The sequence below is a fragment of the Rhodamnia argentea genome, chromosome 5 (genome assembly GCF_020921035.1).
Source record: "Rhodamnia argentea isolate NSW1041297 chromosome 5, ASM2092103v1, whole genome shotgun sequence".
Lineage (NCBI taxonomy): Eukaryota > Viridiplantae > Streptophyta > Magnoliopsida > Myrtales > Myrtaceae > Rhodamnia > Rhodamnia argentea.
The window spans coordinates 5,302,524-5,315,316 of record NC_063154.1 but is presented as its reverse complement, the minus strand read 5'-3'; the positions used below and the strand labels follow the sequence as shown (position 1 = coordinate 5,315,316).

The window sequence follows — 12,793 nt, the reverse complement described above, 5'->3', positions numbered from 1 at the left end:
TCATAAATAGAAAAGAGTATATTAAGAGTCCAATTATAAATTTTATTAGAGGCCTATATGAGGAAATTAAGTAAAATATGCATCATCAAAATAGATATGAAAAATCAAAACAAAATATCCTAAATATTTGTCGAAGATATCTAAATATCTGTAGCAAGACCCAAGCACATGGATGCTCACAATTATGAATCATGATAGCCATTTCTTCTTAGACTTTAGCAATCGTTTACAGGAAAATGTTTTCCAAATTATATATTTTCCACGTAACAAATAGAGTCGTAATTCTTCCTTCTTCTCTAGCCATTATAATTTCAATGAGGAGACTATCATCGCAACCACACGAACATAGCAAGCGCCCTCGATAGCGTTTGTCGAAAATGCTTATTTGGTGGATAGAGGAAAGGGTTTCTTGAATTCTTTGAATGTTATGATGATTAATTGACAAGAAATCGAAAAATAAGTGAACATGTCCCTTAAATTAAGCAACTCTCAAAAGTAGTAGGATTGGTTAATTTTATACTCAAGTTCTTTCAAGGAGATAGTTTCCAAAAAGCAAGGTCCTTCATGGAGTTTTTCTCCTATCACGTGATCCATCGCTTTGCTTAGATTGCAAGGACATTGGCTTGTCAAAGGACATTGGCTTCAATTCTCCGCATAAAGACTCTCAAGTTACAATCTTTCAAGGATGATTTACAGATTCTCCCTATAATTTCGGGTCTTGTTGTAAGGACTCCTGTACATGAGTTTTGTCTTTCAATCCACCCCTCCAAATTGCGCAAGAAAAGATGCCATCGTGTGAAAAAAACGAACGTATAAATTGATTACAGACGAGACGGGATGATCCCACGCATAAGCGCTGACATTAGTCACCGCGCATCGGCTAACTCACATGTTCTTGTCAGCCACCCAAGTTTTCATAGAAACAGGCCGTGCTCTACGCCTCCGATGTGATAGGAAGCGTTATCGTCTTTATCATTGAGGAAAGGTTAAATGCAAAGTAAAGGAGCAAAATTGTGGACATGAATAGAGACCTCTCTACTAATTCCGACAGGAGAAATCAATGATCAACAAAAGAATCACCAAATTGATGTCACCAAAATCTCCATGGATCTTTATATGGAGGGACATAATTCTCTGTTGGCGGTAGGAGACGAAACGATGACACTGTTTTTTCGAGGAATGGTCCCATCTGCATTGAGACGATGAAGATCTCAATTTAAATTCAAAAGATACACTATTTACACTTTCCAGAGCAGAATTGCTACGAACTAATCGTGTGTGGGTGTGTTTGCGCGTGAGAGAGAGAGAGAGAGAGAGAGAGAGAGAGAGAGAGAGAGAGAGAGAGAGAACCTTTGTCCACTGCTTGCTGAGCGTCGAAGCATTCAGTGTGTATAGATAACCTGAAAGCAGAAGTTAGATGAGATATCTGAAGAGCAATTGAACAACACCAAATGTAGCACATGAGTTGGAGCAAAAAGTTTCCACAACATGGATATTGAGAAGTTCCAACCCTCACTAAAAGCACATGAAAAGAAAGAAAACACAGTGGCTTCTGCCTCATTAACACAAAAACAGAGAGATATGGAAGTTCAAAGACAAATACAGATGTAATGGGGTGAGGCCTAAGGTTTCATATGTTATAACATTTGAAAGACGTGGAAGAAATTTTGAGTAAATATACGTTTTTGTTCCTACCATCTCGCTCTGCTGTTGAGGCAACATAATGTCGGTAAAGATTTGATTCTTGAGCCTGCAGTATTCCATGAGGCATGTAAGCAGTTGCCTCATTGGCATGTGCCCAATACTACGTAATCAATTTGCAGAAAGAAATGACCTACGGTTTTCGTTGGAGATTTGCGAACAAGGTATTCATAATACCAGTACGGCTCGCCATTAATCTGAAAATGAAAGGGTGAGATGGAAACAGAATGAATGTTTATATGAACAAAGCATAACGCAGGAAAGTTGTTTAATTAGCAGCAAAGAGCACTGAATTTAGTCCATCAGTACATAGATATGGGAGCATACATCACTAGAATGAGCATCGAGGACCGAACTCTCAGCCAAGCGCTGGGTTGAAGTGACTCGCTGCATAAATGTGAGGAAAACAGTCAGCCGCAATTGTTTGAATGTGAAGATTCCTGGGAGCATCATATTGAGATAAAATCTTGCATTTACGCAACTGTTACAGTATTTACCAGTCTCATTTTAATTTTAACCTGGTAAGTAAAAGGATAAGTTGATAGACTGTCTAAGACAGCCCATCAGATGACCATTGCTGTACCATTTCTCTGCAGTTAAAGCACATTCATAGAAGGGAGTCACCTTACCAGGGCAGATTTATCCGATAATACGGAATCCGCAACATCTTTTGCTGCCCATGAACTCTTTTCCTTTGATTTTAAAATCTGAAAATTTGGAGGACCTATCTGCAATAAAGGGACAAGATAAAAAAATGTTGAAAATTGTGCATTGCATAAAAGGAGATGGTGGTGATTGGACGTTACCGAGACAGAGATGATGAGGTTATCAATAATGTCAACTCGCTCGGACACAATGCGTAAACGTGCATCAGCTGAATTACAACCAAACAGAAATGCATTCAATACAAGTTCAATGACATGCCACCGTTTGCATATAATTGCTCAGAGCAGTTGTATAATTTCGACTGATGCTGTAACAAAATCATAAGGCCCAGCAATTTTCTTTCTTTATAAAGAAGAATATTTATATAGGAAATTAGCATTTTTCAAGATAGCATATAGACAAAACTTGAAATGCATAATTTTTGGCATCCAGCAGCAATGTCTAAATATAATTATCCTGAGCTTAAACCCATGATCTACCCCTTGCATGCAAAAAGGGGTAAACCATGCTAAAGAGAGGTGTTGAATTTCTGTCTCTGCAATGCTGAAGGGGGAGATAGACTAACTTACGGGACAGTGGTGCAGCTGAAGAATAGCGCTCAGGCTTTCTGGATTCCACCCTTCAAATATATAAAGTTAGTGACATGCCAATACAAAAACTCCAGTACCATAGATGTAAGCTTTCTTTAGGTCTGCAAATCACTCAAGATGAGTATGTCTCGTGCAATTTGGCTACCAAAAGCCCAAATATTCCACAAACCAGAAGGACCCAGGGAAATGCATAATGAGGTTTTGGTGATTGGCAGTCTCCAGCATTTCACAAAATCACGAGCTAGGACAAATTATGGTTATGGAGCTTACACTGCCCATTCAAGAAATTTCATAAGGCAAAACAGCAAGAGAATGTTTTTTGATTAATTACGAAAAACCCCCTAAAAAGGCACATGATTATCAGGCAATGGAATTCCAGAGCCTGGCACACCAATTCAGTAAGGACCAATCTTAGCAATTGTGGAATCAGGAATGAGGCTTATGAGTCGACAATCCTCTCATATGTTCTCAATAAATGAACTTCTTCATGCACTCCAGTGGCTGAGACCAGAGGTACCAAACCCTTAAAGACACTGCACAACATTTACATTTTTTATCGCAGACAAGCATTCAAATCATTGGGATAATTATGTCTTCAAAATGTGGCTTTAGGGTCAAATATAGGCTAGAAAGCAATGAGACAACCTCAATGTTGTCCTATCTGCATAGTAACAGATAGAAACATCCATTCTCGTACATCGGGAATTGATCCCTTTTTCCAGAAGATATTTTGGTAGTAATAGGATACTAAGGCAGAGTTAAACTTCTTGTTCAAGATGAAAACTTAATGGAAATCAACATACCATTTGAACATGAAATTCTTTGACGGAAGGCCCACTGGATACAAGTAGGAATAAGCATTTATGTCATCAACTACTGAAGCCATTTTCAACTCTTCCTCGGCTAACAAACCTGCAAAAAAGGGTAATATAACTAATCCCGATCATGGCCTGAAAACTAATTCAAAACGGCATGACTCAAACAAGGAACATAACCGATTCACCGGTTGCAAGTTACTGGATCTTTTGCTTTCCTTTTGAGGCCCCCATTTAACTGAGGACTCCATAGGAATGAGGACGCACTAATTGTAACTTTATACAGTACAGTCTTCAGTCTTTCTAAACACTAGAGCTGGTGCATACAAGCACGAGCTTGCTAGTCAAATTAATCTAATACTTCTCCCAATGAGCAGACCCGCGTTCATCCTAAACATACAGCATGAACTTGTGCTAAATGGAGTCCTCAGCACCAGAACACACGGCTTCTCGCAATAACACTGTACGAGAAAATGTACGCATCTGAAATCTTTTAGGTGCTTCAGGAACACGAAATCCCAGCACACCTGAAAAACCCGCATTGTGTCCCAAGTGTTGTGCATATCTCAATTTTTCTTTCGAAATGATATCTAGCAGTGCGGAATGGCGGGCTCAGGAAGTAGCTAAAAGTTCCCTCCTAGATGCAGAGCTCAATGTATAACTACTATAACACTCGTAGCACTTCTACATCCGGCACCGTTCAACAAATGAAAGAGTGAAATTTGGGAAGCTGAAGAAATTTACCTGAAGAAGGAGCGACGACAAATAAGGAAGAAGAAAGGCCAAACAGCACCAAATCCCTTCTTCCAAGACCATTAAAGAAGGCGGGTTCGCGTCTGGCACTCGAATTCGCCATGGCTTTTGGAATTAACCCGCATTCCTTCCGTACAAGCACGGCTCTGTTTTGGCATCTGAAGCCGAACCCATATAAGGAAAACGCACATCACCATCGACAAGCTAAGTACTGAGAGAGACAGAGAGAGAGAACCTGAAGCAGAATGGATTGGAAAGCGACGGAGAGAGAGGAAGCATCGTGAGTGAAGAATTCTGGAGCTGGGTGAGTGGGTTTGGTCTCAGAGAAGAACCATGGAACTGGAAAGGAAGGAGCTTGAGCACTTTCCACCTTCAGCTCATCCAATCGGACCTAGGATGACAATATCGCTTCTTCTGGAGAGAGAGAGAGAGAGAGAGAGAGAGAGAGAGCGTGCGCGCCATATTCCATTATTTTATTTCTTATACTTTTTTTCCTAATTAAATAGTAAATTAGTACCACGAAAAATTCAAATGAATACGTTTATAAAAAATTTACCCAAAATATTCTTTGGATCATAAAAAATCCTGAATTGAAATATTCGTGATAAATTTATCTCAAATTATTTTTTTATCATAAAAAATCTTAAATTAATATACATGTGATAAATTTACCATAAATTTACTTTTCCACCACAAAAAATTCCTAAATTAATACACTTGCGACAAATTTACCCTTTATTAGTTACCATTGTAGCGTGACTAGGAGTCCTGATGAAGCCGATGATCTCTGGGTCGTGAATTTTTGGCTTTTGTTAGTTAACGTTTTGTTTGTTTCATGGAAAATTGATTATTTTTGAAAAATATTTTCTAAAAAATAATCGTTTGTCTTGCTTACAAAAGTGAGCGGACAAAGGATTATAAAATTATTTATACATGAATTGTTGCCGCATCTCGAAAATATTTCTATTGACTAATTATTTCAAGTAACATAAATAATTAATTTTTTGGAAAAATATTTTTAAAATAATTTATTTTTCTTTGAAACAAACGAGCCTATATTGCTTTTGTCAGGCTGGAGAAAGAATAGGTTGTTGATTTTTATTTTTTTTAGCTTCACGGGGACCGAGATCATAAACAGTACGGCACATGATGCCCAGGAGTGACGCTCTTCTCTGATTGCGATAACGTAAGGCTTTATATAAAAAAAAACTTTCAACTTTAACTTTTGTCTTAATTCTATTTTTTACATAAAAAGCCTCAAACTTTATGTTCAATCCTAATTTGACCCTAAACTTTTTTTGTCCCATAAAAAATCCTTGATTTTAGATTATGTCCCAATTTTCCCATACATTTCTTCTTGTCTTATAAAAAACCTCAACATTAGGTATTGTCCCAATTTTATCCTAAAATTTTTTCAGTCTCATAAAAACCCACAAATTAACTCTTTGTCCTAAATTTCTCGTTGACAATCAAGAAATAGAAAACTCCCAAGCACGAGCTATTTGAGCGTCTTGAGTGTGAGCTCTCCAACTGCGAGAGATGAAAAATTCCTAATCATGAAAGATTGAAGACCGAGCACAAATTCTCTAAGGGCGATTTTGATAGAGGGTTAAATGGAGGCAGATTTAGGACTCGAGTAAAAATTGTTGATCTTTTACTAGACCAAAAAAACAAAGTAAAATTGAAAAATTGAACCTAAAACTAAGATTTTTTTAGACAAAAAATTATGATAGAATTGGTACTTAACCTAAAGGTAATGACATTTTACGAGACAAAATAAATTTTATAGCGAAATTGAGACTGAATCTAAAATAGGGGATCTTTTTAAGGGACCAAAAAAAGTCCAAGGTAGAATTGAGATTGCATCTAAAATTGAAGATTTCTTTACTAGATAAAAGGTAGAATTGAGATAAAAGGGTTTTTTTTTTTTTTGTGGGGGGTTGAAATTGCGACAATAGTTGAAGTTTGAGGTTTTCTTAGGGCATTAGGCGGATTCAGATGTTGGTTTGCTAAAGCAAGCAACCCCGGATTCGGATTTTGTCTTATCTGTTGGTATCCTCCCCCATCGAACTGGTTCAAATTGAATTACTGATGGCTTGGTTTTCGGTAACCCGGGTCTGGATCCACCTGGGCGGGCGGGTCAAGGGATTCTCTTTTCATACGAGCCGTTGAACGGGGGCTTCTTCTTCTAATACGAAAGATTAGACATGAAACGCAAGACGCGATCGAACTGTCCGCGAGCTGATCGAACGTATCGGATGGCCTCGACCCGGCTCTAGCTATGTGACCTGAATGTACTTGGGTCGTACCAACAGTTCGCCACCGCAAGCTCACCCCATCACATCGCCGACGTAGACGGAGACGAAGGCGATGAACGTAAAAGCATTGCATGCATATGGACGTGTGAGTTGCTCCGATCAAGAGGAAGAGCTCGCCGTAAGAAATTCCGAGCATTTCGCTGACAATTGTCGAGGTGTTGTCAGCTTCGGCCTCTGCGGGTCTGCGACTAAGAACTTGAGAAGGAGAGGGAGAGAGAGGGGGTGGGGTTGTTTCTGATGGGCACGTGTCGGGTATTTTTACCGGGTCGGTCAATTGTGCTACATCGGTTCAACCCACGGGCCGGCCTTATTTGTCAAGAGAAGGAAAGTAGAAAAAGATAATTGTTTTCACAATATTAAAAAATTATTAAGAATTGTCTACTTTAGCATTAGCATGTCAAGTAGGATGGTCGGCGTTTATGCAAGTGATTTTCAACCGAAATTATCCGAAATGACTCGATTGGCAAAACGTAAAATGTTTAGAACTCAATTAATAAAATTTAAAAAAAAATTAAGACTGAATTGATAAAAATATAGTAGGCTCGGGACTTTTCACATGATTTTCCCGACAAAGCCCTGTTCAAGCCCTCGTGGAGGTAAAAGTTTAAATTTTTAAGAGCGACAAGGACATTCTTTCTCTTGGTAGCGTTCATGTGCTGGACGATGATTTCTTGAACGGTAATTAACGTGTCGTCCGTAACGCGGAGGTTTGATTTCGAGCAATTTGCATACAAAGATCCGAACAGATCCATATTATACTTTAAACCCAATGATTCATTCATCAACGTAATCAAAAACGGGCACGACTCACAATCCTCGGGAAAAGTATACTAGAAGTGCCATAACTTTTGTATAGTGTTTACTTGAGTGCCATAACTTTCAAAACGTTCATTTAAGTGCCATAACTTTCAAAAATCGATCACTTAAGTGCCATGTTAACGTGGCGTAGGAAAAGTTACTTGTAGACACCGAAAAAGTTCTTGTAGCACGCGCGGAAAAGTTATTGTAGACGCCGGAAAGGCGACATGGCACGCCGAAAGGCTGATGTGGCATGCTGGAAAAGTTACTGTAACACTCAAGTGAACGATTTTGCTCCGACGTAGCACTCAAGTGAACGATTTTTAAAAGTTATGGCACTTAAGTGAACGTTTTGAAAGTTATGGCACTTAAGTGAACGCCGTACACAAGTTATGACACTTTTAATGTACTTTTCCTCACGATCCTCGTATATGATAATGCGCACGGGCGCGTTACAAATCGCCGTGATAAAGTTGATCGAATCGCCAAACGAGCCCCAAATCGTGAATCCCCTGAGAAGTTTTAGGCCAGGACCTGTCCCTGGCCTTCATGAGCAATACCCTAGGTCCCTAGCCCACGCCGCCCACGCTCCCCACGACTTCCTCTCGTCCTGGGGCTCCCCCACTCCAGCAGTAGCTTCAGCCCAGCCTCCGCCTCCCTCTTCGCCTCTTGTACAGCCCCGCCCCAAGGCATATCCTCCCCAGCACCACCTACGGCTCCCCGACAAACGGGTTCTTCTCCATGCTCTCCCTTAGCCTCCGCTCCACTACGTCGTAAATGCTCGGCTCCTGCCCCGAACTTGCTCGCATCGGACACCGTTTCCCAGTACTTGTCGTTCGCCTCAATCCGGTGGGCCTTCGGCCGCCCGTCGATGGCCGAGGGCCTTCATCGGAATTAGGGTTTCCAATGACGTTTTCGTAATTATGACAATATAGGGAGGGTAAAATTGAAAAGAAAAAAAAATTCTGTTTGCATTATACAAATGCAACATTTCAAAGTATCTTTGGATCTATTTTGGGCTAAGATCCTTAAAGGCCATTGGAGATGCAATTGCATTTTCCCAAAATTGAGCAAAAAACTAACTAAATTCCATTTGCATTTGCGAAAGGGACTTTAGATCCCCAAAGCCGATTTTCAATGTTGAATTAAATGGGGCCAAACTCAAGTGAATGAAGGAATATATGGCTCCATTTGTTTCGCAATAAACGAGTGATCTAAAACATAATTTTCTAAAATATGATCACATATACAATAAACGATAATGAATGAACAAAAAATTAATCATTAATGAGATATTGAGATATAAGTTGTTGTCCATAATAAAAATATTTTTATTCACTATTTATTTCAAGCAAAAAAAAAACAACCCTTTTAAAAAAATAAATTATTCATTTTTTGTAAAACATGGGGAGCCTACATTTGCAATGATTTATGCTGCTGCCGCGATACTTGTGATCTTCAATTCAAATCCATACTTCATCCAGAATGAACATAATTCCGAGTCGGTGAAATAGCCGGCCGACAACCACCGCCGCCGTCGACCATTGCCACCGAAAATTTTGTTAATAATGTTTTAAAAATGAAAATTTTCAACGGTTATCAAACGAATTTTTCCGATCGAGAGTCAATCCGGAGCGTAAGTAGAAAAATCAACTTCTACTTTTGAGGAGAAGTAGAGAAATCAACTTATGATCAGAAGATAATTTCTTGAGGAGAAGTGTTACCATGCCCAGCCTTGATATCCCGTATGTTGATTGTCGCAATTTCTTCTTTAATAGACATCCTTAGACGTTGCATGGGCCTACACTTGCTTTGTAATCAATCTTGTTCTGCTTTCCTACCCAAAAGGGCAGAGGCAAAGGAACCATCTTTATAATAGCTTACTCACAGAAATACATTCTTGCTCTACAGAATATTTTTTCAATTAACTATATCCATTCTTCAGAAAATTCTAAATAAAGATCTTAAATATAATCATTTTCTTAAATAAGAACGCTCTCATTGTTTAAAAAAAATGGTATGATGAATGACATTTTTGTTATTTACTTTTTAAATTTTTTTCTTTTATTTTTCCCATTTCATTTTCTGTTCTTTGTTGCTCCTAGCGAGGGTCAGCAAGGGCTCTCGACCAGTCATCGCCAATGGCTGGCCATCACTTGAGACCGGCCAACTTCCAAAAAGAAGGAAAAAAAAAAGAAAAAGAAAACAAAAGAAAAATCATAAAAAATAAGGACGCTTCATATATTTATTTAGTATTTTCCCCAATTCTTTTGCATATTTTTTTTATAGCATAAGAAAAAGAAAAAACAAAATTCCGACGAAATCACTCCCCCAAACAAGGACCCCAAGTTCCTGTCCTCTCACTCATTCTTCCATCCGATGGCCACACCACGCGCCATCCGCCGCGCGGCCACCGCTTCCTCCGTCAATTACCTCCGCCGCTTCTGCTCCTCCACCGCCCCCGCCACCGCCGCCACTCGCCAACGGCAACCACCTCAGGACCACAAGTTCCTGTCTCCGAGCCCGTACGTCGGGAGCTGGGAGACGCCGAAGGATCCGAAGGAGGCAGAGGCGAAGCTGGCGGGGCTGAGAAGGGAGTACGCGAAGCAGGTGAAGGAGCTGAGGAAGGAGTACATCCAGGAGGTGGAGGCAATGAGGCTGGAGCAGCAGAGGAAGGACGAGGCCAAGCGAGAGGCGATTAGGGTTGCGAGGGAGGAGCGGAACAAGGTGAAGGCCGTCGAGGCGAAGGTCAGAGCAGAGGAGAGGATGGTCGCCGAGGAAGAATTTCGGCGGATGCTCGTGAGTCCCCAGTCTCTCTCTCTTTGTTTGTTGAATGGCTTACGAAACTGTTTAGCTAGATGCTGGATCACCTACGTGCTTGACTGAGTATATCATGAATGGCATGGTGTGTAATTTGCAAATGTTGAATGCAGAACTGTGGTCTCTGCCACTTGGCATTGCAAATTGAAGCATGATATCCTTGTGCTGATCACTAGCTCAAAAAAATGATCTTTATCAACTAGTTTCAGATTTGTTTTGTGATTTCGGAGGGAAAGGATTCAAGGACTCTAACCTTGCTAAAAGCTGGACTAAGAAGAAAAAGATGTGGTGGGAGGAGTGAAGTGATTATTCAAAATATCTAGGAGAGTGTGAACTACCGATAATTGACAAAAGTCCAGTACACAGATCAAAAGATTTGTAAAAAAACTAGGGTGTCAATATAAGTGGAGAACAAGGTTAACTTTTTTGTTAAAAGCTGAATGAGGAAGTGCAAAGACATTTGTACTCTAAGGCTTTGTCATCTTACATAATCTTCCTGGTCAATGACATTTGCGGACCGTGGATTATTACGAGTCATCGGCAGTCTATGATTTGAGTAGGTGTCTTGATTTACCTTACCAATTCTCTTTTGTAATGTAGAAGTATCTAGATTATAAGGTGATTTAAAGGTACCGTAGATTTTAACTATTGAAATAACCTTTTGGAACCCATAAGCAAAGCTGGGACGTTGCGGTTACCCTGCCTATTTGGATGTCTTACTGCTCCAAAAAGAGTTTTGCAGGGCAGCAAAAGCCGAAAGCTAGGAAGGCAATGCCCCCTTGTCAATAGAGTCTACCACAAAGGGCATATAATGCGGTTCTAATCCCCTAGGTGTTATTTGTTATATGCAATGATGAGTTTAAAGTTTGATACTGGCTCTGTCAGTATCTTAGACGGCAGATGAGATGGAACTTCTGACCCATGAGTTCACACAAATGGCTTGATGCATGAGGGTTCAATGTAAAAAAAGGATTGCTTCTTGACTGTTTAATTAATTGGCAACCTTTGTATGTTTGAAGAAGGCAGCTTCCTTCCTTCTTATTTCGATTCCATTTTCCATGCTTTCCCCTTCAAGTGCATTCTGTTCTCTTGTTGCAAGGACCAACATGCATAGCACATCATGCTCGTTGTGATTTTTCGACAGAATTCCTGTTTAACTCTTATTACTTTGGATCCTATCCTAGTATCAGTTCAGTTGAGATGTGTTGGGCCTATCCCACCATCATGGTGATCAGAAATGACAATGACGACATGGGTATTTCTTTTTTGGGACAGTGATGATAGGGTAGTAGGGTACATGAATGAGGCTTTAAGAAATGTTGTTGAACTTGCAGTTGACCATAGTGTCAGCTAAGAAGGGTAGCATATTTTGTTTGAATTGTTTCATCTCACTTCATTTGGTTCATTAAACTATGCATCAGTGGATTGGGGAAACGGAAAAACCTATTACACTTATAGGTTCCTGAAGTAACTTCTCAGTTATGGAAGTGTAGTCTAGGACATGGCAGTGTTTCTTCTATTCGTGCTTCCCAAGAAAGCTATTGTCGAGCTCTTTCCCCGACACAATGTTTCTGTTGCTTGTGAAGTTGCGGTGTAGAAGTTAATGTTTTTGCTATTTTCTTAAGAGCCAATTCTCTTTCCATTCCTTCTTTCTTTCTTTTTTTTCCTTTTTGGTAGAAACTCGGATCATGATGTACTTTAACAAATGACTTGAACACAGATGAAAGAGAGGGCTGAGAAACTTGAGAACTGGAGGATGAAGGAGAAATCAAGGGAAGATAAGAAGAAAGAGGCCCGTGAGCTGTTGCGCCGGAAAAGCTCCATATGGATTGATGAATCTGAACTGGAGAGTAAAATACTGGAAGCCATGGTCGATACGACCACTCTCTAAATCGAAATCTCTGCAGTGGTCTGCTAGTAGAGATACTATTACTTTGAATCAAACTGACCTGCTCATTCACAATAGACAGTCTCTTCAGTTGGGAGTAGTTTAGTTCAAACGTTAGCCAAGGCCGAGTTCGGTATTCCCTCTGACTTTACAAACTTATTCTGGTGCAGTTATTCCTGGAGTTTCGGAGTTGGTGCAATCTTCTGATTGCCATTCCTCATCATGCTCATATTTGGTATTCCCTTTTCATGAGAGGTTTTGGGTACGTGCCAGGACACATATTCTGGGAATGGTACATGCAATGTGTTGGCTGACGAAGCATGAAAAATGGACAGAAGTTGAGAACCTCGGTTCAAAGTGATGGTATGGCACTGCTATAGTAATTAGCAAGCGATTGAGGCCTGCCATGTCTTTCGGGCTGGACGCACCAAATTTTGCACGGCT

The 12,793-nt window shown here is 40.0% G+C and overlaps 2 protein-coding genes across 4 annotated transcripts; one reads left to right on the top strand and one right to left on the bottom strand.

Moving 5' to 3' along the window:
- Positions 1–801: 801 nt before the first annotated feature.
- On the bottom strand, positions 802–4,956 carry LOC115754244 (psbP domain-containing protein 5, chloroplastic). Of its 3 annotated transcripts, none has more exons than XM_048279074.1 (12): positions 4,761–4,956; positions 4,517–4,683; positions 3,761–3,869; positions 2,937–2,986; positions 2,508–2,575; positions 2,331–2,429; positions 2,029–2,088; positions 1,839–1,898; positions 1,696–1,750; positions 1,351–1,400; positions 1,068–1,189; positions 802–1,025 (listed from the first exon to the last, which is right to left on the bottom strand). In XM_048279074.1, the coding sequence occupies exons 1-11, from the start codon at positions 4,802–4,804 to the stop codon at positions 1,091–1,093; spliced, it is 861 nt and encodes a 286-aa protein (XP_048135031.1). In that variant the 5' UTR covers positions 4,805–4,956; the 3' UTR covers positions 802–1,025; positions 1,068–1,090. The 3 variants fall into 3 exon arrangements, with proteins under 3 accessions (XP_048135031.1, XP_048135032.1, XP_030549064.1); XM_048279075.1 differs by having other exon boundaries at positions 802–1,030; positions 1,073–1,189; XM_030693204.2 differs by having other exon boundaries at positions 802–1,189.
- Positions 4,957–9,996: 5,040 nt separating this feature from the next.
- On the top strand, positions 9,997–12,773 carry LOC115751056 (troponin I). Its single transcript, XM_030688752.2, has 2 exons — positions 9,997–10,440; positions 12,182–12,773. Exons 1-2 carry the CDS (start codon positions 10,021–10,023, stop codon positions 12,350–12,352), a joined length of 591 nt encoding a protein of 196 aa, XP_030544612.1. The 5' UTR covers positions 9,997–10,020; the 3' UTR covers positions 12,353–12,773.
- Positions 12,774–12,793: the final 20 nt, after the last annotated feature.